Genomic DNA, 24,763 nt, shown 5'->3' on the forward strand with positions numbered 1-24,763 from the left:
ACAATAAAAGTCCAAATTCCCAGTGCTACTGGTTCAACGAAGGGTAGTAAATTTAAATATCATAAACAAAAAGCATTTTATATACAGCATGCATAAAATGAACTTACTGCTACAGGCTGTCATCAAGGCCAAGGTTGTAAGGAGGCCTGTGACATTTCCAAAGATAACGAAATATCTAAAGTAAATGCAGGAAAGTAAAATTTAGAAGGCTTATACAATCTCTTAATGATAGATGAGACAATTTTGGGGATTATTTCCTCTGTCGTATCTTCTCTTGGTCACCATCGGACAGGAATTTCTAGATGATAAACCTGAACAAATACAGCAATTTCCGTGTTGCTCACTTACACCTGAGAGAGCATGCTGACCTCAAAGTGCAGGAAGGGTTTGGTCTAGAGCACATCATTCACCACCGGTGCAGTAAAAGGGCATTCATTCTGTGGGGGTGTGAAAAATTGCCCAATGGGCAGCTGGTTTGCAGGGCAGCAACATACACATGGGTAATGGGGTATTGGTGTACAAGGCCCTTTATTCATTCCTCCATATTCTTAAAAGGATCCTAGATTTGGAAATTCATGCACCTCCTGCTCTTCCTTTTAATTCTTTACTCAAAATCCAGTGCAAACTTCCTCTCTCATCATGACTATTTATAAGTATACATAGAAACAAATGTTTTGCAAAGATGTGAGAGACATTCTGCTTTATTCCCAGAGGTGAATAAAGCCATTTATTTTTAGCTCAGTTTCCTAAGGAAACGACACTGATGCAATCACATTGTCTATTTGTCTGTCTATCAAATCAGCCCCCTTCCCCTCTTCCCTCCCCCCATCAGCCTTTAATCCTTTCCACCCAGATCTGAAAGAAAGGCAAAATTCTTTCAAAAGTGTTAAATGCACATTAGTTTTATGAAATCAGTGTCTGGGCCAGAGGAGAGATCTGATCGGTCCCCTCACAGGAGTAAGTCAGTACTGGTTGAACTCAGCAGGTGGGCAGCAACAGGCTTGCCTGTCACCCTGGGCATAGCTGCAATACTGCTGTGATGCATGTTGTCTCCTGAAGGTGGAAGAACAAGAGGCACTGGGGGAGTTCACAGGTACTTCTGGAAAGGCTCTCCTGTGTACTTGGCAGTATTTCAGGGGTGGGGAGAGAGAGGTGGTGGCACAGGGGAAGGGAAGTAGTGGCGTTGTGGGACATGTGGGATGCAGAGGTCAGAGCACTCTTGGGGTTTTTCTTTATATCTCAAAGAGGCTGAATGTTAAGGTCATTCTGGGGAGCTTCTCAGTGGTGGCTCAAGGAACATGGTAGAAAATAAATGCAAAGCCAGTGCTAGAGAAGTGGTCATCACTGTCTTTGCCATTACCTGACAAGTGTTCAAGAACTTCCCAGGTAATTCTTGTCATGGAAAATCAAACTCACTGGTGAAATGGGGAAAGGTTCACATCTAGTCGGTCAGTTGATAACCCCATTGCAAGTGCATGTGCTGCCTCAAACAAAGAGTGCAGATTAAGTTGTGGCCAGTCTCTGGCTTTTTCCAGTGTCACTGCTGGGATACTTTTACCTACCAAACATACCAAGTATATTCAGACCAAGGCAGAAGGCCAGCCTGTCCCCTTGCTGCCTGACCAGCTGCCTGTTCCACTGTAAGATATAGTTCTGAGCAGTGCATGTATGTTTCTGTGTTGGAGGGAAGTATGTAGCAGAATTATTTATTTACTCGATTGTGTTTCCAAAGATGTCTGGAAGATAGTCCATATGCCTGCAAGAAGTCTCAAGATAAGGCTAAGATTATAACCCTAGCAAACATGAGTTCATATTTCCATTTTGACATATATTCTCTTATATTTCAGCATCACAACATTGTCCCCAGTGACCTATATTTTAAGTCTAAGTGGGAATGGAAGTGTGTAAACACCTTGGAGACATGCAACATGATGCCACATTATGGGAGAAGGGGACACAGGTAAAAGGAAAAGTGTTTTTGGTTTTCAGACCACTTCTCCAACTTAGTCTGACATCTGCTAATGCCTTCCTAACATCTTGAATGTGATGGTTGAGAGTTTTTTTTCAATGGAGAAATTGGTAATATCATTTAAGAGACTAAGCTTCCTTAACTTCCTCTCTATTTGCTAATATGCTGGTCAGCAGATGAGGTTTAAACATCTTTTTAGCAAAGAGATAAGGTCTCTTGTCACAGATCTGGGAAGCAGCTTCTTCTGATAGGGAATTCCAACAAATCAATACCCTAAAAATGCATTTAAACCAGTGTTGGTAACATGCCTTTTCTTCAGGCATCCTAATGTTCCTCACTAAAACCCAAGCTACTTGTTTCCCAAATTCTTTCAAGCTTAAATCTGAAGTGTCTGAGTGTCTGGAAACTACTGTCTTGCAAGGGATTCAGAACACACTAATGGGTAAAGATGAGATAAAAGAGATAAAAAAAGCAGTGTCCCTGTTCTGATGAACAATGTAAATAAGAAAATACTCTTCTCCCCTCCCCCACTCACTAAAAAAAAAAAGGAAAAAACTACAGTCTTCTTAAGTAAGATGACAAGGTGAGTCTGTTGCAGCAGGGTGGGAAAGAGGGGGAGAAAGGGAGGGGACAAAGCTTTCTGGTTCTCCTGCAAGTGCTTACTGATTTTGGACACAGGTCCAAATTTTTTAAAATGCATTTAGCCTGGGAGTGCATGGCAAAGAAGACCGAAGATATACCTACAGCATGAACCTCTCACATACACAAAGTGTGATGCACACAATCAGTGCAGAGATATGAGACCCTGTGGCATCCCTAATTTCTCTTGCTGTCCCTGCCTATCATCAGACTGACATTCTTAACTGACACCCTCACAGAAGGTGTGAAGGTGCAGAGTGCTGTTAACAGAAATGACATGGAGCACACCAACATCCAAGTAAGTTTGGAGGCTGAGCCACTTTGCCTTCAGACACTGAAACCATTTTGCAAGTATTTAATATATAATTAAACCTTCTTTTCCCATCAGGTGATCTGACCTCAGAATATGACTTTACATGCCAGGACTGAAGATGGTGAGGTGGGTCAAGTAATGTAATAATGGTCAGAAACATTCTAATTGTAAGTATACTGTCAAAAAAAACAACTGAGTCCCTTCTCCAAAGGGGAAACCCTAGCTTTCTTCGGGATCCTTGTTTCATGCACTCTGCATCTCACTCTTGTGTCCATAAATGTTTCCTTGTGATCAGCCACCATTTGCAGATCTGTGTCCCTGACTGCCAGTCATTCCTGCATTTCTTGCGGAGATCACACCAAGGACAGGCACATGCAGTAAGTGTAGTTGGAAAAGTGCACTTTCCCTCAGCCAGCTACTATTTCACATGTATTAGCCACCGGAGCCTGTGGTTTGGCATCAGCAGCCACAGCACAAACTTCCTCCTATACACAGCATTAGCAGTTATCTAATCAACATGAAAATGGTTACCTAAGCCTGGCACAGGGCCAGTTCATGCACTGGGCCCCTCTCTGGTTTACTATACATTATTGGTCAGAGCAAGCTCTTCAGAGGGCTCCATGCAGGCCTCATCCCCTATGCAATAACTCTGTAGCTGCTCATCACCTCTACTCTAGATCTTGATGCAATTTCACAACCCTGTGGCACCAGAAACCTCAACTGGCAAGGGCTGAGGCAAACAACAGCTGTCTCCATTCAGCTATGTCAGCAGCAACATTTCTTTGCCAGGACCTATCACCGTCAAGTAAGGGTTAAAAAAGACCTCTACTGAAATGCCCTCCATGGCCAGAGCCTTTTGCGTGCATCCTTCTGAAATAACATCACAGTCCAAAACAGGAACAGCTCATTCACTGGTGCAGGATCCTTGGACAGCAGCTGGAGAGGACACGAGAGAAAAAGCTGAATCAGAAGCATTTTATTTTTGGTAGTTTAATAATGGACTTGGAATGTCTGTGAGCTAGAGTTGAGGACAGACAAACATGTCCTTCCACAGCACACAGTGAAACAGTTCCTTAGGTACTTCATACTGATGATGCTTTGAAGTCCTAGCCACTTTCCCAAAACTCCTCATGTGGACTTGCATCTAGAACTGAGAATCAAATGTGTGTTTTTGGGCAAGTTTGGTTTGTCTGGGTATCCACACCCACATTATGTAAGCCAGGGTAAATCCTACAGTGAGAAATGGGCAGAAGTATAACTTGGCAGAGCTGTAAATGTGTGGCAGAACTGAAAGCAAAGCAGCAGGTTTCCCGAGTCCCAGAGCTGCTTTGCAGTCAGAAAAGGGCAAAGTAATAACACCACTAGCTTGATTTCAGTTTCCTGTTAGCCTGCTGCTTTTGCCTTGTAGGTATACAAAGTGCCTGTATGGATGTACACATTCCTGTATTTTTGTAGGTATGGGTTTTTTCTTTAAAAGATGGCATGCCCACGCAAGGTCTTCGGTTTACAATGTCCTTCATCTGGCCAGAAGGAGGTGCTGCAGCTTCCACAGGCCATGCCAGGGCAGAGTAAACTTTATGTCCCATTGGCATAAGGAAGATGGGCTGAAAGCTACTCTGGGATAGTCTGAAAGCATGGCAATGCTTCTGAAAATGCTATTTTGTTAAGGTCCTGAGTCTTGTTGCTGGACAACATATACACTTATGAGGCAAGCCAGTGTGTCCTTCAGAAGACTTAATCTGTACCATGAACAGAGCAACTCTTATACATGTACCACTGTGAGTATAACCTTGTAAAAAGCAGCATGGAAAAATGTCAAGAGTGTGTTTAGATAAGTGATTTCAACTAGAAAAAGTAAGTTTGCTCAGTGCAGTTTATTTACGATCTGAACATTTGAGACCATTACAAGTGTCTACTTGATCAACAAAAGAAGAAACCACTCTGTATTTGCACGGTCTTGTACCAACCTCCCCTTTCCCAGTAATTCTCAAACCAATGGCTATTTTCATCCAGAAACCTAGTAGAGATGGAGCAGTACAATCTCCATCAGCTGGAGGCCTGGCAGAGGAGAAGGGCTTTGCTGTGAATCTGGTCTCATTTTCACTCCTGGGTCTCTCAACTCTAACCAATTTTCATGTTCTCACTTCTTGGCCACTCTGCAGCTGTGTCAGACCAGCAGGCCCCAGCAGGGAGGCCTTGGAAGGGAGTCCAAGCTACACTGGAAGAAGGGGGGACAGCAGGCATTGAAGGAAGAAGGGTCTGAAGATATAAAGGCAATAGGGGACACAGAGAGAGGGTACAGGGAGACTATTATAGTAAGGGAATGCAGAGAGGAGAGCGGAGGCTGTTACAGGTTTTGCTGGTTTTGCTGCCTGCTAAATCCTTATTTGACATGTGAAAGGAATGCGAAGGTGAAAGACAACAGGAATTAATAAATAATCAGTGCTTTTCAATTCCAAGGGTTTTATAAACGTTAATGAACCTTCATGAGCTGTTAGAGAGGTATTTAAGCCGTATTCCATTTTCACAGATAAGGAGATGAAAGCTCTGGCTCAAGTCCAAAGTTTTCAAAAGCAGAAACTACTTTTAAGAGCTCCCCTTGACATTCAGCACCAGAACTCCAAAAGGATTGATTTCACAGTTGCCATCACTGTCAGCTGTATCCTGATTACTTCTGCAAAGCTAAGTCTAAATATGCACACTCAAAAGGAGCATTAGCTTCTGGAAATTCAGGCTCTGTTGCCTTGTTGTTTTCCCAAAGTATATAAGAGAAACTAGTTTATGAGAGAAACAGATATGTAAAAACATTTACATTTTTTACTACTGGACCATGACAAGAATGGAAACAAAGACTTTGCGGGCTTAAAACACTTACAGAAAGGGCAAAGTAAAACAAAGATTTTAAAAAAAGACTTCCAAGTACACCCATTCATCTGTGCAAATGGGAAGGGAAGCAGAGCATGTTTTCAAATCTTTCTACATCTCCCATAAAGACTAGGCAGATGGTTTAGGTGCATTTCTGTAAGTGTCTGATGAATATTTTATTCCTGAAAGGAATACAAACATGAACGTGTATGTAGTCACCAGCTTCACTGAAGTGAGGGAGAAACAACACAGGACTTCATTAGAAACCATGTGAATTGGTAGTCCAGAAAAGAAAAAAAAAATTTTATGGTAGTATAATAAAAAAAAAAAAGGAAGAGATAGTTATAGATATTTTCTTTGGAATTATGCCTTCTAATTTTAATTGTTCTGTGGCCATGAAAAGATGGACATCTTGTTTGCCTAGTTGCAAAAACATAGGTGCAGAAAAAGCCTTCAAATTCTGTTGAAATGGCAGGTGTCACATTTAAATTAGCCAGCAGCCAAAACAGGAGGAGATCACAGAGCTTATGAAGATCATAGGAGAGAATATAGCAGTCAGCTAGAAGCAGAAATGTAGTGCTGATCAGAGGGAGCAGGTTCAAACCCAGTCCTAGGCATCTGCAGCACAACTCCTACCCAGCAATATCAGCAATGTGTCAAGCACAGTCTCAGCATAACCATAAGTGTCATGTCAGATCAGTGGGAAGATATAAGAATCACAACAGAAATGCTCCTTTGGGGATCCCCAGTGCATAAAAAAGAGTAAAAAGTTGCCAGAAAAAATATCTTAAAAGAGTCCCTCAAAGGCACTTGCACATTTTAAAACTTGTCTCAAAGCGCTGACAATTCTGTGACAACCAGGCTTGTGCTGTGACACCGGTTTGCCACTCTTACAGCTGCAGCTCCCCACAGGCAGTCTGAAATCCTCAGGAGGTAAGCAGGAGTGGTGGTTCCTCCTTACACATTCTGATGCACCATGGTACCACTGGCGGCACCACTGGCAGCACCGGCAGTCCCAGCGTGGTCACTCTGGTGCCACTTGGGTGGTAACATGGCGCTGAGCCCTGTGGTGGGAGATGCTGACTCTCTGCAGCTGCCAAACAGGTGGGCAGGATTCACAAAAATAGGAGAGAATAGAGTTTTATGTGGCTTCAAGCTGGTGGTAGGATCCCTGAGCGCACAGGGTTATGACAAATCCCAAGGAACAGGAGTACAGCATCAGAGCCTGTGGTATACAGGCAGGATGCAGACCATAACAACTTAAAGGGAACATAACATACTTCCACGTGTTTCTGTTCTGCAACTCTCATGTGCCCTGAGTCACCTCTGACTGAGCAAAAGGCATAGTTAATTCACAGTTTTAAAAGGTCTTACTGTCTACATGAGATGATATTCCAGGGAATGGTTGCTTAAAGGAAAAACAGGGTAAGCACCTAAAAAAATTTTTAAAACAACAAGAACCTCTGGCTCCAAGTGCAGCAGAGCAAAATGGAAATTCTTCCTGCTTCCTAGGACATATTTTTAGCTAAGGCAGATGGTAGAAATACCACTGCTCATCTTCATACAGAAACAAGATGGGCCGCTATAAACAATACTGGCATACATTTGGAGGTGGTTTGGGTTTGGTTTGGTTTTTTTTTCCCAAATCACCTAAGTATTGCTGAACTCATGAAGGCTTTTTGATCTTGGAAGATGAATTAGGATGGGGATTTTGGATCAGGAAACAGCCCTGGAGGAAGCCGCTGCTAACAGCAGCTAACAGTGGCCACTCCACTTCAGGCTTCCTTTGAGACTGCCTAGGACAAGTCAATGCCAGCAGCTGTATTTTCAGTAGCGTGTAGTGCAGCAATACCTTTTTCCTATCAAGGTCATTTGCTTTTCCTGCTGAAACACCACTGCTCTACAGAAAATTACAATTAGAAAATGGGCAGGTCACAACCTCTGTTTAGGAAGTTTTGTCTTTTCTGCTCTGGGCTTTTCACCTTGTCACAGGTTATGGGGTTATGCACCTTTACTTCTGACTCTGCCCCTTTTGTCTTGGCCCCACTAATTTGCTCTGTTGTTCAAGATCTTGTATCACCAAGATACAAGAATTCATTACATTCCAAAAGATATAAAAATCACTGTCTGTTTGATTCATTCTTCTTAAAGAGTGCCAATGCATTTTGGGATGCCAATTCTTCCATTCCCACTACAATATAGCAACTATGCCAAGCCAAAAATAAATGGTATTTTTGGAATGCAGTTTCTTATAGAAGGTGGGGCATTCCTCTTCTTTTGTATCAGGATGATTTTAGTGTCTTATCTCAAATGTCAAACTGGGTAATGTATAAAAATCCCAAGAAGTTGTGGTCTACCCATTGCTATGTCTTTGAGAATGAAAATACATCTTAGGTGAGGGGTCAGATCCCTAGAGGATGGACAGGGAGGGTATCCTGGGTGTTGACATGAGTAATATCTTCCTTCCATCCTAACAGAAGCAATCAACAGCATCTTCTCTCAGCTTCCCAGGGTCAGTACTAATGGGATTGAGCAAGCTGCCGTGAACAGGAGTCTTCTGCACCTACTGAAGATGGAGAGGAAAGACGGTGTAATTCAGCTCTGGCAAAGTGCAGAAGCATCATTAAGCACTGGTGAGGAGGGTGTCAAGTGAACAGGGCAAGTTGTGGTCACACTCCTCTGCTGTTCTTTGCAGAAACAGTGGCCATGAAGGCCCCATCTGGGTTTCCTCTCTATCACCTGTGTGCTCTGCAGGGATCTGCTGTATGTGAGTTAAGAGCTAAGGGACTGGGGTTTTTCCTCCAGCGTTTTGGAGAACTGGAAGTTTAGTGAGACAAGAAAAAAGCTGGAGTTTACTGCCTTAAACCACTGTATGCATTATTTTAATCACATGTCCCAAGAGAGGCTGTTTTCTTAGGAAATGTTTGTTAAACACCTTGAAATGTGATAACTTTTCCAGTGTCACAGTAACTGTGTGGTTCCCAGAAGAGGTTTTACAGTCCTAAATTGCAGAAGTGGGTTTTGCAACTGGAAGCGAGGGAGTGATGCTGCAAGTAAAATAAGAAGTGGAATCAGCAGTACAATCATTTTGGATATTGCTTTTCTAAATACTTCATCAAAAGACCTGGTACTTTAAATATAAAAATGCATACTATAATGTTGTTGACAGGGAAAAAGCCATGAAATGTTATTGCATAAAACTGTGAGTCAGGACCTCTAATGTGTTTTTACGGTGTTGCCTATACCTTAATTACACTTGCTCCTGACAGTGTATTATATCTTCTTACATCTTCATTATTGCACAGGCATTAATTTAATCAGAGATAATGAATGAAACCTCTGGAATTAATTATAGGTCGTAACAGTTTTGTTACTTTACTAGAACAGGCAGGAAGACAAAAACATATGGACCCATAAACATTAACTGGCTTTTGCAATCCAGCCATTACAGGAGAAAGACAATGAAGATTAAATTACTTGGAGATGTAGCTGAGAATGCTCAGGCAGTTTTTGGTGTTTCTGAAACTCAGCAGTTCTCGGTGGGATGACCTTGACTACTACATTTCTGGGATCCTTTCAAGCTCAAATGCGTCTTGCATTTGAATCTATTTCACAGATCTAAGTTTAAGAACTGCTTTTGCAGATTCCTGGGATCTGATCTGTCTGGAAGGAGGGGTCTTTGCAGTGTTGTTTCAATGGAGGCATGTTGCCAGCAGTTGGGATCTGCGTGTGAATTCCCGTGATTTCCCTTTGGCCCGTCTTGTTTCTGCCAAATTTGAAGTGGACTTTCTGTGAGTGAGAAGGAAACATGGCCCCTTTCCAACAGCACAATGTCTGTGAGGGTGTCTGACAGGAAAAAACCTTGCAGAGGAGCCTTTCAAAGCATCTTAAAAAATCCCCTCTTGTAGGGGATTTCTTATAGTGAAAAAAAGTCATTACCTGGTCATAGAAAGCAGAGGGTATCTTGCTTGGTTGCCTTATCTTTGTGACTGCAGAGTTACATTAGAAAGTAATTCCATCTTAAATGAAATTATTTATCTTATACTATTTTCAAAATGTTTCTAGTCCCTTGGTGCACTATTCATGGTAAAAACTTCTCTGAACAATTTGATTTGCTTAGTAGGCTTAGTATTTAATGTAAACTTTCCTCTTTTTTTTAATATCTTATTGCATTTAGTGAATTACTTTTTTTTAATGCAATAAATACATTATGTTTTGTTTAACACACTGATCCTTATAGGCAGCTATTTTGTGTTCTACTTCAGTTATCACTTTCAGACGAGCTACACGTATATCAGATCCATTCAATGTGAGCTCACAAATCAACTTAAAACCCTTAATAATTTCTGTTGATCTTTTCTTAAACTGTCTCCGCTAGATCTACATTGCTCAAATACTGAAGTACTCTGAAATTAATACGATATATCAAGAATGATATGATATATCCCCTCAGTCTTCTGTAGAGGAGGACTGTTATCTACCTGGTCTGTGTTGGGGATTGTCTCCACAATGCAAGAAATATAATCCTACATTACATGGAAAGCCTGGCAGTCTTAGCAGTGGGGGATTTTGGATCTTGAGAGTTCTTTCAAGGGTGACCCAGTGCTTGGAGCGGTGTCCTGAGGGCTTAAGGCTGCTGCTGGGTGCTGACAATGTGTGTCACTATATCTGCTCCTTAGTTCAGTGTAGGTAGGAGATAAGGTCTTTTCAAAATCAAGCCACATATCAATATGGTGAATCTGAAGATCTGTGGCTTCATCTCCTCAGAAAAATCCCTTCCCTGCTCTCAGAGTGCTCAATGGTTTCCTGCCAGGGGGCTGTGGACCTCTGCATTGGTGGATGGCTTTAGGGTGACATGCCAGACTTGAAGGGGACATGCCACTAAGAAAAGTAAATGTATTGATGCCTGTTGGCAACTGGTCTACAGGAGGCTGAAGCCATAGTGGAAAAATTTGGGGCTGCAGAAAATAAAGGGTTGAAAACAACAGCTGTTGATTAATCTCTGTGAGGGTTTTTTTTTTGTGTGTGTGTGTCCTAGAATAAGTATGTTTTAGTTATTTTTCCCTAGATGTACTAGCTAGCAGTTTGAATTTCCAATGTTATATTCACTGAATTATTTCCCTACCACCCTACACTGCACTCACTGCAGCATCCAGTAAGTCCAAACTCAGGATCATCTGAGAGTTTCAGCAACTGTGTGTCAGGAATTGAATCAGCTCACTGATTAGTGCTTTTTCAGACACTAATAAAGACACAAGGTAAAGAATCAAAACTGGAAACATGGAGATGATTGGACTGTGCACCTACAGAATGCTAGCCAAATTCCAGCTCATTTTTTTTTAAAGTATAAATAAATCTCCATCTTTAGGTTCTCATTTCATGATAAATGCAAATGAATCTCCCTACAGTCTCCTGCCTGAAAAATCAGCCTGTTTCTTTCCCTGAGTCCAGGAAATGCATTTTCACATGACTAAACAACTAACCTAGCCGAAACAAATAAATAAAAGTCAGTTTTCAACTAGTTTAGTTAATGCAATTCACTACAGAAGGTCTGACAGGGGCAGGGAGGGAGCATAGACAACCTCTTTTTGTGGCAGCCGATACGTGCATCAGCTTCAACGATGCACCTTCAAGTCCTGGAGCCTATCCTAGAGCACAATCACACTCCCCTAAGTTTGTTCAAGTATTGCCAGCTCCCCTCTGATGTAGGCTGACCCAGGCAGGAGGCCCAGAGCACCATGGCTGCCTCTTTCCTGTCAATGAAAGCATTATCCATTTTATGCACAGGAGGAATCTGCCTTCCCCGAGCACCTCAGTGACATCCAGAATAAAAATTATATATCAGTTTGATGGATGAAAAAAGATGAAGTTGTGTGAAGTTAAAGGGCCTGACTAGGGCTAGGAAGGCAGTCAGTTACAAAGGCAATAAGGGAAAGCAAAGTTTTCCTTGTGATTGTTCCCTGTGCCGTCTCTACTCTATTTCATGGATGCTCACGATCTCTGCAATTTGTTCTGGGTATGACTGATGCTCTAACGTAGGCTGAATGACAGACTCCTTGCCATGTGCTATTGATACTGAAATTCAGAAAAGATACATGGCATCATAAATAACACAAACACAGTCATTTCAGAGTACATGCTAAGGGTGGCATAAGGCCAGAAACATTAATTTTCAGTTCTTTGCTTTCAAATACATCTTCATTTTTTAAAGCTATTTTTCTCTGGCCTACTAACCTTAAGTACCTTCAAGCGATTGAGTAAGATAGTCCCATCTTTTCTAGACTACATCAGAGAATAAATAAAAAGATGTGTAACTTCTCACAGCACTCTGTTTTTCATCTAATAATCTACTAGATTGTCATCCTCCCTGGTTTTATTTACCTCTTCAGACACAAGCATTTTAAAACTATTGCCTCACAGGAGACTTCAGAAGATTCGCACATCATCGAAATCCTGTTCAAATACCTGCTGTGAAAATAACCAGTCCTACATAAACCTTTTGTTAGCTGTTGCCAAAGACTATCTAGTTTTCAGGCAGAAGCGGTGCCTCAGGATGTCAGATGTGCATGCAATGCCACATTGAGAAAGAAGGATGCTCCTGCTTTCAGTAGATGTGTTTATTACAATATATACTAGAAAGTGTTTTGTTTTACTCTGTCGTCCTGGTTGAGTCTTTCCTCATCTCATCCATCCCCCTCTTGCCCCTCTGAAGCCATTTCTTAGAGCTTCTTTTTTAATTACCTTCTACCGGTTCCATGTGTTGGAAAAGCTGCTCAAAAAGCATGAAGAATCCCATTTTGATTGAATGGTTGTTGGGATAACTTGGATGTGGTGACTCTGAAGGAGTACTGTTGGTGAGGTTCAACAGAAGCCTGTCTCAGGATGTAATTACCAGAGCAGGTGTGCATGACACTGGATCCTGAAACCAACTGCTTTACTCTTTTGCTAATTCTCAAGCTCAAAAGCACATCAAAGGTCAACAACTTGCTTGGTCCTCTTCTCAATTATGTCTCAGATCAGCCTGCCTAAACCCCAAGGTTGAATGTAAACAACACTCTCAAAACAATAACAGAAATGAATATTCAAATATCTGCACAGTGAATATTCACCATCACACTTCACCAAGCATTTAAACTTTCAAGACTTACATATCTTCAGGATAGTTTTGGGGGGCAGGGAAAACCTCTGAGCTATTCTTATCCTGCAAGAGCATTTAAAGCAACTTCTCCTTACACTCATTAATTTTTAATACATTATTATGTGTATGTCCCTTTTCTCCTTTTAACAGCTTTTATTTTTATATCAGACAAGTAGTATGTTTAAAGTGCTTGCTTGCAATTCTATGTATGGAAATGAAATCATTGCTGTACATAGAAATTGTAAAGAACACGGATCACACAGTGTTTAGCAGACTGCAGCTGAATACAGAATTTTGACTGGCACATGGAAACCAGTCCACATGGGCATCTTCCAATTCCCAGTTAATTACTGGGAATTACTGCTGGCTTTGCTAAGTAGCACACTGCAGCACTGGTCCCTTTCAAAGAGTTAGGAAGTTCACAACTCATGTAACAATAGGCTGAGGTTGGTAAAGCAAAGCTCAGATCTTTTTCCCTACTCAGAATTCTCTATTTAGAGGGATCTTTACTGAAATTTATATATGATTTAACCCACAGTGACTAGGGTCTTTAATCTAGAAGAGTGAGTGAGTGAGCTTTAGCAGCTGGCTACTTATTTATTATTTTATGTTACCTGGAAATGGACTGTGACTGAAAGAAAGTATATTGGTCATGTTTCAATCATAGAAAGGGTTGGGTTCGGAGGGACCTTAAAGATTATCTATTTCCAACCGCCCTGCCATGGGCAGGGACACCTTCCACTAGACCAGGTTGCTCAGAGGTCCATCCAACCTGGCCTTGAACACTTCCAGAGATGCAGCATCTTCAGCTTCTCTGGGCAACCTGTTCCAGTGCCTCACCACCCTCATTAATGGCCATCTGTGTTAATAAAATTGTAAAATACAGTGTCAGAGGATTACCAACATAAGGTGCTGCAGCAGTAACCACTTGTGCAGGTTCACAAACGATCCTGCTAACAACTTAATCGCAAGCTGTGCCAGATTATTTCCTAAAATGAGAGAAAAAAACCAACCCTGTAAAATTTAGATTCAGACTTTTCAGTTGAGGGGCGAGGCTTCAAGCACTGGCCTTCAAACATCAAAGTAAGCAGCTGCAGGCTCACACTTTAGGCTGAGATATAGAAGGAAACAGGAAAGCAGAGTCCCCCAACCCTCCCCACCTCTTCCCAAGGCCAGGGCACCCTTTCCTGCCCGCAGTCCTGGCGGTTCCCACGGCGGGGACCGTGGGACAGGCTCTCAGGTGCAGGACCTGGTGGACACATACTGGGGGTGCGGGGACCGGACACCAACCTCCGTAAAATGCACGGCGGGTGTCACCGCCGGGGATCCTCCGGGACCCCGGGGTGCCGCAGGAACCCCACTGTGCTCTGTGAGGGGCTCGGGGCGCCACGAGACCCCCGAGAGGAAGAGCCTGGACCTCTCTCCTGTTCCCCTCAATTGCAGCCGGAGCCCCCAGCCGCATCTACCCGGCGGCGCGGACCCGCTCGGCTGCGGCACAAAACCCCGAACTCCGCGGGAAGGGCGGCCCGTTCTAGGGCTCCGCCTTCGGCTCCTCCCCGGCGGCGGCCCGCGCCGTAGGGAGCCGGAGCCGGCGCCGTGCAGCCCGCGGCGGCGATGTGCTCGGGCGGCTGGGGTGCGGCGCGGGGCTCAGGAGGGGACGGGGAGGCGAGACGCCGAGCCGGGGGAAAGATTGGCTGTTAAGCCCGAGGGAGGGTGCTGCTGAAGAAACCGCCTCGAAGCTGTGCGGTCACTCAGAGAGCAGCGGCTACTTCATCCTGCAGCGGCGTCGGGCCAACGGAGGACGGCGGTGGCCGCTTCACGCGTAACTGGTGGCGCGGGGGGTCCGGGGGCGCTCGGCCGGGCCGGGAGGTGCGGTCCGCCCCGCATTCTGCCCCTCCGGAGCTCGGCCGCCGCGGGGGAGCCGCCGGCGGGTCGCGGCTGGGGGAACCAGTGAGCGGCCTCTTTTTCGGCTCGCACGCAACGTGCACGGCACGGCACGGCACGCTGGCCTCGGCTCGCTCGGGCGATAGCGCGGAGAGGGCGGGGGCGCCGCGGGTCCCCGCCGCGGGCGGTGCGCAGGGCTGCCGCCGGTCTGGGCAGTATGGCGGCCCCGGCTCTCCCCGAGTTGCCTGGGGAGCAGCTTCGCCCTTTCGTAGCCTTGAGCGGCGCTGAAGCCACTTTTATTGTTACTTCCCCGCGCTGCTCTCCCGACGGTTTCTTCAGCGTGACTAAGGGCGGCCGCGGAGCGAGTCAGGAGGAGCCGCGGCGGTGCCTGCGGCCCGCAGCAAGGCGGCTGGGGAAGCGCCATCGGGAGGGCTCGGCGGGGGGGTCCCGTGGACGGCGGCTGGAGGGTGGAGGGATGCCGGGGGCTGGTCGGTGGCAGCGCGTTCGGCATGTTGACCACCCGTGCTTTCCCCCCCCGGACCGGCCGCGACCTGCGGCTCGCCTGCCCTTTCGATAACGAGAGCTGTATAAATACGTACAGGACTCTTGGCTTTTGGACGGTACATGACATTACGGGGAAGGGGTTGTTAATTCAATGTTGTGGAAAAGTGGATTGCCACTTTTTTTTTGCGTTAGTTATACTACGGCTTATGTGGCTGTAAATCAGGCACGTTGTATCCATGTGGCACTCCAGGTACGTGTAGCGAAGGATATATTCGGAGAAGAAGGATCACGCTGTACTCTCGCAACAGTATGGATCCGTGAATAATTCCGGCGAGAACGCTGCGTTAGGCTGCACTGACGTTGTTCAGTGAGGAATTCGGGCCAAACTTTTGATTCAAAGACATCAGCAGCTGAATTCAAACAAACAGTGCTTTGGAGAAACAATATAGTTTAACAATGTAGTTCTTACTTAAAAACAGTTGAGGCTGTTTTGTACCTTACCAAAATGAGAATTTTTAATGGTGGCTTATATATTTGAAAGGATGGTCAGGTATTTTCAGAGTCAGTGTTTTCTATGGTGTTTAAGAAACTGCATTACCACGTTTAATATTTATTTTATTAAAACCTTTTGTTCCTGAACCCTTGACCCTTGCCATTGCATAATACTGCTTTCTGCAATTTTTTTATTTTTTTTTTAATCAGAACTTATCCTCCTGTCTGTGCATAAAGTGCACAAAACTTAACTGTGGCTTGGTAGGTCCCATACTATCCATGTATTACTAATGAAATGGAAGTTTTCCCAGCACGTTAAATGCTTACCCTCAGTGTTTTCCCCTACCCCCTGTATGGAAGTCAAACCACTCTTCTGTGACAGTAGGGACGATGTGGATTAATTTTCGGAGTTAAAAATAGCTATTTACAGCTGCTTGATTTATGTCCAGGACAATCATGAGGTTCAGTTTCACAAATGTTAATGCCTCGTGCCTGAGCTTTTCACTATAGAAATTTGCAAGCTTAAACCAAACAAACTGCTTTTCTCTCTGGTTAAGTTTTATGTGAATCATCTTACTGAATCTACATTGCATAGGCTTGCTCAAATCTCTTTTGGCTGGCAAGGGAAAGCTGCTCCGGTCTCACACATTTTGCAAGGGAACTGTAGATTCTGACAGTCTCTTAAACCATTTGGAAATGTTTGTATTTAAAAGGGTTTAGAAATTTGAGTCCTACAACCAAAATGCAAGAGTTATGGAGCATTAAGCCTAGCTGGAGTTAGACAGATAGTGTAATTTTTTTTCACAGTTTTCACTTGGAATGAACAAAATGGAGACCTGTACTGAGAAACAGCTGGGCTTTGCTGGTAACTGTTTACTTTCAATGCAAAGCTTACCTCCTGATTCTTGCTTTCCATGACTATAGAGACACTTTGTTAGTACCTGGCATTTCCAAACTGGCAGATACAAAGGACAGTAAAGCACTGCTGTATTTCAGAGGATGGTCTACCAAGCAGTAGAGCCAAAAGTTATGTTTGTTTCACTGGGGAAACAAAGCTTAAATGAGAGCAGTATCCATATCTGTTTTCTCTTCGCTTTAATAACATAAGCCCTGGCCAATTGCAGTTAAATTTGATGAAAAGGTGGAAGTTTCAAAGATGTGAAGATCCCGTACGTGAAGGCAGGTGCCACGGTAAAAGAGAATCTCATAACTCCTATGGTGAGGAGGAGGTTGTGTATCCTCAGGCTGTGTTAGACCCATGTGGGATCAGAAAATCAAAATCCCCAGAAGACTAGATTTCATAAGAGTGTTGATGGGGCAGCAGACCACTTGAGATGTAATTTGCTTTAAACAAGGTGGAAGGGTGCAGCGCCTGAGCTGTCCTTGTGCGTGTTGCTGCAAAATGCTATTTGCACTGAACCTATGAAGGGACATCTGTTATATGGCCCAATTCTCATATTTACATGTCTCTTTTTCTTCTAGGACACCACTTCTTCCTTACCAAGGCATTTTGTCTTTTAGGTAAGAGTAGGTTAGCACAGCTGGAGGGTATATTTTATGTGGATTTAATTTCTGAAGGACGGACTAGAGAAGATCTCTTGCACAAATGCGTTTCTTCTGTATCTGTGTCTCTTCATGTACTGTGTTTTAGTCAGCCTCTGAGCAGATGTTTGTAAGCGAGAGACTGTATTTCCTACTGTTATTTAATTTGTGTCCTAGGGCAGTTACCAAATGCGCACTGGGCTTGCAAGCAGTTGGCACAAAAAATGATGGAGGCTGTATTTAACTCTTCCTTACCTGACCAGTGACATTTTGTGTTCTGTCTTCCCAAGAGAGATTCTTTTGCTCATAAATGTTTAGCTTGCCACTTCACCTGGATCTCTACTTGACATCTCTGTTAGGAAGGAAAATGAAAATGTTTTAGAAATACTTTACAAAACATGAATTATTTTTTAACTAATAACTAATTTAAAAACTATTTTTAAGTTATAGATTTTAAAAAAATTATTTAGCTCATCAGTTTCTGTTTGTTCTGGGGTTTTATTAGCCTAATTGGAGAGCCTTTTAGTGATCCCTACAAAAAAGGCTTGTGATGTAGCTATGACTGACAGGTCAAAGTTAGTTGGATTTATACTTGCTAATATCTTTGGTTCTGGAGTTACATATTAAGGATAAGCTTGAGATGCCATTAGTCAAAAATACTGTCAAATGCCTTATGGTAAATACTACAAGATGATTTAGTCTTTAAGTGAACCACTACTTTCATTTTTATTAGAGGATGTTGAAAGCTTCATGCACTTTTCTGTTTGATTAGATTAGTTTTGTGCATTTTGACAGCAAAACTGCTTGTTCTGGGAGGTGTTGGGAACAATTTCATCAAGAGTGCTGGACTGAGAGTAGTTTTTCATTCTTACCAAGCAGCTAGTGTTGCAGTTGCTGTTTATACAGTGCTTCATATTGCACACTCTTAGCATATAAAACCCCTCTCAGGATTCTTTTAAACACTTGTGAATCCTCCCTTTTATAAATGAGATATTAAGTAAGACTTTAATATGAACTCTTATTTCAAGTAGCTTTTTGTCTTGTTGAGATACAGTGCTGCTTAAACTTCATGCTTGAAGTAGATCAGTAAAAGATTATGTTTTGTTCCTGTTTTATCCATGTTTTTAATTTAGTTATGATATCTTGCCCTGCTATTTTTCCAGCCTCCATTTTCAGCTCAGGGCACTTTCCAAACTGGATATGGTCTTACATTGTTTGCAAATCGCAGAGGATGAACATTTTGAAAGGAAATTCATTTCTTCTTCTTCCGCTCATATAAACCTTTACGGTTCACAACTCTAAATATAAGATAATACACTGGAAAAAAAGAAGCATCTTCTGTATGTGAATCTGAACCTTATTATTACTTTAGTAAAAACAAATGTGGTGGGAATGACAAATAGACTTCCATGAGCTATATGCCAACAATTGAAATAAAGTCCCATTTTAGGATTTAATTTTTTCTTTTAAATAAAATTCTTGCAGAGTGATAGCTTTCAACTGATCTACAGAGTACAGAGTTATGTGATAAGACCTTTCTTTCTTATCTTCTGTTTGCCTGGATTTTAATTTTTTTAATGCATACAGAAAATTGGCTGTTGGTAAGCTCTGTGTCTTTTTCCTGGAAATTAAAAAAGCAAAATATCTTTTGCTGCTCTTTCATACTGTTCTGTTCAAGTGGTCCTGTAACCATTGTTAATACCTCAGCTTTTAGTAGCCCTGTGCACCTCCCAAGGTCTGAAGTAAATAATTTTTATATTTCCCCTTCAGGGAAGGGAAGCAAGGGGACCACAGTGGTTGAGGATTCTTTCAACTCAGACAGGGAATCCATTTAGATGGCCCCTGTTCATTACAGGGAGAGGGGCAAAAATACCATGAAGACTTGGATTTTTACTAAAGAAAGCAAATAAATTTTTTTTCCTTCGGAGAGTGGGAAGGCAAAATGAATAGCATATTCTTAGAATCATATTAAAAGATGCATCCCAATACAGTCTTCAAAACAGCTTGTCTTTTTGTCTTAGAATATGTTCAGGATACCAAAACAAGTTATGGATGGATAAATGCTCAACCTGAGTGCTGATGGGAAAAAAACCACCCAAACAAAACACTTTTATTTCAAATGCAGCAGTTTGAGGAGAGGAAGATGCCACAATGCTGATAGTAATAAAGGATATTGGTATGCTCACTGTCTGCATTCGTGTTTTGTTTTCTTAAAGAACAGCTCTCTGAAGCCTTGCACAGGAGAGAGAGAAACCTGCATACTTTATTAAAAGCTTGGACTCTTGTCAAAATGTTATCTAGCCTTGCCCACAACTGGAATTCAGATGGGCAGGGTTTTTTCCCCCTTTTTAATCTCTTTATTTTACTGAAACATTTTTTTAAGGACCGTGCATACTTGTAAGCTCTTTCCTAAGAGGATGGCTTCTTTGTTACAGTGTTTGAGCTGGAAGGAAGGATAGGAGCAGGGGGCCAGGCTACTACCTGCAAAACTGGGCACTCAGATTCCTGACCCCTGTGCCTCCTTGATCTCTGTGTGCTTCTCTGGCCCCCTCTGCTTGGCTTTCTGGGCTATTTCCTAATCCTAAGGCACAGATGGGGAAGGTGAAATGCAGATGCTTGTGTTGAAATATTACCATCGTGTTAAATGCTAATATTAAAGGTGAGGAAGTACCTTTGGTTCGAAAGGAGGGACTGTGGGGTTGTGTCTGCTTAGCGATTGACCACCAACTTGTGCAAGACTAATCCAGTAAACAGCTATGGTGTCTTTTTATTTTCATGCTGTGGAGGCCAAGTGGCACAGGAAAAGGCAGGAGAATCATAGAACATGGGGACTGGAAGGGACCTTAGAGGACCATCTAGTTCCAACTCCCCTGCCATGTGGCAGGGTCACCTTCCACTAGACCAGGATGGTTAAAGCCCCATCCAGCCTGGCCTTCAACACTTCAAGAGATGGGGCATCCCCAACTTCTGGGCAACGTGTTTCAGTGTCTCACTCCCCTCATAGGAAAAAATGTCTTCTCTGTAAAATAATTAAGAATGTCTGTGGTGGCAGAGTTTAGGTAGCACTAGTTCAGTCTGTTCAGTGTTATTTACAGCACACACCAGAAAAAGCGAAAGACTTTTTTATATTGCCCCAATTAGTGCCCTGTGTTTGAATAATGTACAGGGCTGCAGCAGCAGCTTGTATATCCCATCTTCTTGTCCATTTTCAGGTGGAAAACAGTTTCAGGTATTTTCACTTGTAATGTGAGAATCAAAGCATTTGGCTCAGTGGCCTTCAGGGCTATAAAAATAGGCTTGGCGTGACCTGGACTGATGGCAGAGGACTGAGATAAGCAGCTGTGAGTGCTCTGCCATGGCAGCATTCCCGCCTGGGGAAGCAGCCCACGGGGAAGCAGGGCTGAGGAGAAATAACCAGTGCCCCAGGGCAGTGATGCCATTTCCACCATGCCAGGAGAGAGGGTGCATGGTCTTTCCCTCTCTAGGTGGTGGTCCAGTGCAAGAGCTCGGCGTCACATCCAGGAACATGTCCACCTTCCCTGGAGCACTGGGAACTAGGAATAATAATTAAGTAATTTGTTACCGTTACGTGCCAGATTTAAAGAAGTCCCAGCTCAGCAGAAACCAATTTACCTAGTGGCAGTGTTTGATCTAGCAAAGCCTGCCTTGGAAGTATTGTAAGAGTTTGGATGTTGAGTATTTCCCTGGGTGAATAAATGCTTGGAGCATTAGGTCTTTATGCTGAAATCTAATGTTGTCTGTGCTTATCTTTGAGTGTGGTGAGCCCTTATCATTACAAAGGAAACACAGCCTTCCTACAGCTGTTGGAGGAGTCCTTCTTCATCTTTTTTTGTATTACTTACTCAAATATGTTCTGCAACTTTTTTTCTGGTGATAGAAGCATAATAAGAAATACTTTCTAATGGGTGCTGTATTGTATCAAAACCTTTTGATATAATTTTGCAAATGAAGACAGCGTGGCTGTTGTAAAGCCAAGATGGTGTTCCTATCCATCAAAAACATATATTTTAGGGAGGCCTGAGTGAAAGTAACAACCTGCTTGACATCTGAGTTTGGAACTTTTAGAGAAATTAAATCAAGGTAGTATGAAAGGTGTCCCCAAACATTTATGCTGGGGGCCACCACTGGCCAACAGTAGCTTTGTGCCCACTGTCCTGGGCCATATCCTGAGGTGCAGCTCAAAAATCTCCACCTTAGCCTATAATGCTTAGTGCCTTTGGGATGTGTGGCACTCTCTGGCTGGGCTGTAAGAGGAGGCAGCAGTGGATCCTCAGTGCATCTCAGCTGTGGGTCTTGCCTTGGACCACCCATGGGGTTGTGATCACTGGTTAGGGTTCCTGCATGTTAAGGTGGTTGAGGCCCAGTGGGAGTCAGCTTCATAACCCCCCCATCTCTCTTGCAGCAAGGACAGTGGTCCTAGAGAGAGCTTCTAAGATGCATTGCAGAACCAGGCATCAGTCCCTGCTCTTTGGTGCTGTCCCAGGAATGCCCTTTTGTCAGGCTGAGCTTATGCTGGTTGGTGTGAAAAGCAGCCTTCTGCTCCATCAGCTGGAGCACAGAGATGGCAGGGACTAAGGAATGGGTACATCCATGTTTCCTCCCTGTGTTCTGCCTGATGGTGGGCTCTTCCAGTTTGCTTACCTCCTCTAGCGTGGCTAATTGCTGCCCACCATGGCTATTGTGAGACTAATTGTTTGCAAATCATTGCAGGCTAGAGGAAGCTATGTGAAGAAGTGTAATTAGGATTCAGGGTATGGAGTGCTTTCTGCCTCAAAAAGCCGAGATTAATTCTGCTTTATTGAAGCTGTTAGTTCAATTTCACTGTCCTTGAAAAAACCCCAACTTTATTTTTATGATTGTCTGAATTGTTTGATTTACTCTTTTCTCCCAATTCATGTGCTTGAACAGCTTAGAGTGCTTCTTGCAGCGATTAACTCTCCTTACAAAACTGCAACCACTGGGAAGCAACCTGTGCTGTTAGCTTCTTCTTCTTCCTGGGAAGAGCTTTCTCGTTTTGGATAAAGTATAGCTTTTGTCAGACAGCTGGGCTTATTTTTCTTTCTGCCCCCAGCTTTCTGTGGTGGAGCAGATGTAGCAAACCACAGTAAGCTCCCAAGGATGAAATGGAAGGCATACTTTCCACTTCATGACTTTGTACTGGAGCGATAGCATGGAAGGATGCTGTGCTGTGACTGTAATCGTAAATGCCTCAATTTGGTGGTTTTGTCTCACAAAAATAACCTAGTCTGATTGAAAAAAAGAAAGAGGGGTATGACTATTTAAAACATGGCTTTGGCACGATATGAGTGAGTGTAACCACCAATTGCTCTTTTCCATGTCCCTGCAGAGCAGCCGGTCCTTCGCGACCGCGTGGTGCCATCACTTTCCTATTTTGGAAGTACCAGGTGCCTGTGGCTGAGAGAAGCCTCAGCTTTGGAGTCATTAAGCATCTTGGCAGTCTGGTTTGCGTCCTTGTACGGTGGTGGTCCTCTGCCTGTTTTCTTGGAAGGACTGGAATTGGGAAATACTTTTAAGTCAGGCCTTGTTGCACATCTGTCCTGCTGTGCTGGTCTCAGGTGCAATGGAAATCTCAAGTCTTTTTTTTTTTTCCGAGTAGACTTAGGAGAAGTGAAAGGACAATTTTCTCCCTTCTTCAAACTTCTGCAGCGGTCAATTTGCTTGTACAGTGACTAAAGCTGTTGCCTAGGATGCTGGAGACACAGGCTGGACTCTGTCTTCTATGTCACCCCTTTGATTTTGGAAGAGGGGGTGTAAGTGCTTCATTTGGGAGGTTCAGGGCTATGGCAAATGGGTGGGAAGAGGTGCCCCTGTGTGTGCATCTGACCTGCTGTTCCTCAGATTTTAAAAGTGCCATCAGAATTTCTTATTAACTAATTGCAGATACCACATATAATTGCTTCTTTGAACTACATTGGCTTTCACTCTCCACTTTGTAATGAATTTATGAGTTCATGTTAAACAAAAGATCCTGGCTGTGGTGACCAGATGTCTTATTTAAAAACAAAGTAAAACTGAAAGGGTAGCATTACTGAGTGTTGTTGTACTTCAGGCTTTCTTGTCACTTAGACTTAGATTTAACTCTTCTTTTTTTTTATTTTTTTCTTCCCCCACCGGCCCTCCCAGAAAAAAAAAAAAAAAGGCAATGGCAGCTTTGGCCTTTTGCCTTTTCATTTTATTTTTTGGTAGGATTTTATTAACTTATTGGTCCCAGACTTCTAAGTGATCAGTTCAAGTTCCTCTGCCTTACAGCTGCCAAAGTGACCACCCCTTTTATGGGAAGGCATTTGAGTAGTTCTCAAAAATTTCCCTTTAAGGCCTTTAGAATATGATGGAGGTAAGTAGAAATCATCTTGCTGTATGTAGAGGGTATCTTAGACTGCCTCTTGCATGCTATCCTAAAAGAAGGAAATGATAGTTTTTCAGCCCAAGTTTTTAGTTTGAGTTCAGCTTTAATCACCCTCTGCCCAGAAGTTTGAAAGGATTTTTGAAATACCATGTAGATAATTAACAACAATTTGGAAAAGGAGCCTGCATTCTTTAGTTTGAAAGATATGGTATGTTTAGTAGAAGTTGGTGTTAAGTTAACTTAATGTAAACATGTTCCTGTTCCTAGATTAGTTATGAACATGACACAAGATAAGTTGTAATGGGATTTTTTTATCTTTCTGTGGGGAACCATGTCTTCAAAGATGAAGAGTGGTGCACTTGTGATAGTTCATTTGAGAACCTGATCCTTATAATCCTTGCTTTGTGTGTATGTGTGTGAAGAAATTCTCAACAAGTTCATGCTACACAATGTCCTGTTTGTGTCCTGCTTGGTTACAGGTTGACCTCTGTAAAGGGGAGACAGTCCCTACCTGTTGTAGAATTTGAAATGGTTCCTTGGTAATTTTTATACTCCAGTTTATTTGCTGTATTTTATCCACAATGTGCATGTACACTTGATAGAAATGGATTTGCAATTGGAAGTACAACAGTCTTGTTTTACTTGGAGGTATCCATTTTCCAGTATTCAAGCAACAAAATATGCATGAAAGTAGATGTTTCAGTGAAATAAGAACTACCAAGTAAAGTATGGGATTTGTAGTGAGTTTTCCAGATGTGTTTTATAAACTTTCTAAAAAAGTACAGGTAGGTGTTGCCCTACCTGAAACCCAGGTTCCAGCTAAAGTGATCAGATTTGTTGAGGAAAAGCATATAATTTCAGTAGAAAAGGGTCTTTTTCCACTTCTCCTGTCTTTTCCTCCATATTTGTCAAAAGTGTACATACTACACTGGACATTTGCATGTGGCTTTTAGCCTGGAAATAGTCTTTTTGCATGAAGAAACTTGTACCTTTTGAGGAACCTGCAATGTTCTGTCAGTGGTCTGTAGT

At 42.9% G+C, this 24,763-nt stretch overlaps 1 protein-coding gene across 2 annotated transcripts in view; it reads left to right on the forward strand.

Moving 5' to 3' along the window:
- The first annotated feature begins 17,252 nt into the window (after positions 1-17,252).
- TBC1D8 (TBC1 domain family member 8) overlaps positions 17,253-24,763 on the forward strand; it is a 47,876-nt gene continuing 40,365 nt past the window's right edge. For both annotated transcript variants that reach the window (XM_018084140.1, XM_018084142.1), the window contains exon 1: positions 17,253-17,325. In XM_018084140.1, the coding sequence (XP_017939629.1) occupies positions 17,268-17,325 (58 nt within the window). In that variant the 5' untranslated portion in view covers positions 17,253-17,267. The remainder of the gene's footprint in view (positions 17,326-24,763) is intronic.

Source organism: Manacus vitellinus, unplaced genomic scaffold, assembly GCF_001715985.3.
Source record: "Manacus vitellinus isolate BGI_N305 unplaced genomic scaffold, ASM171598v3 scaffold_7_pilon, whole genome shotgun sequence".
In the NCBI taxonomy this organism is placed as follows: domain Eukaryota; kingdom Metazoa; phylum Chordata; class Aves; order Passeriformes; family Pipridae; genus Manacus; species Manacus vitellinus.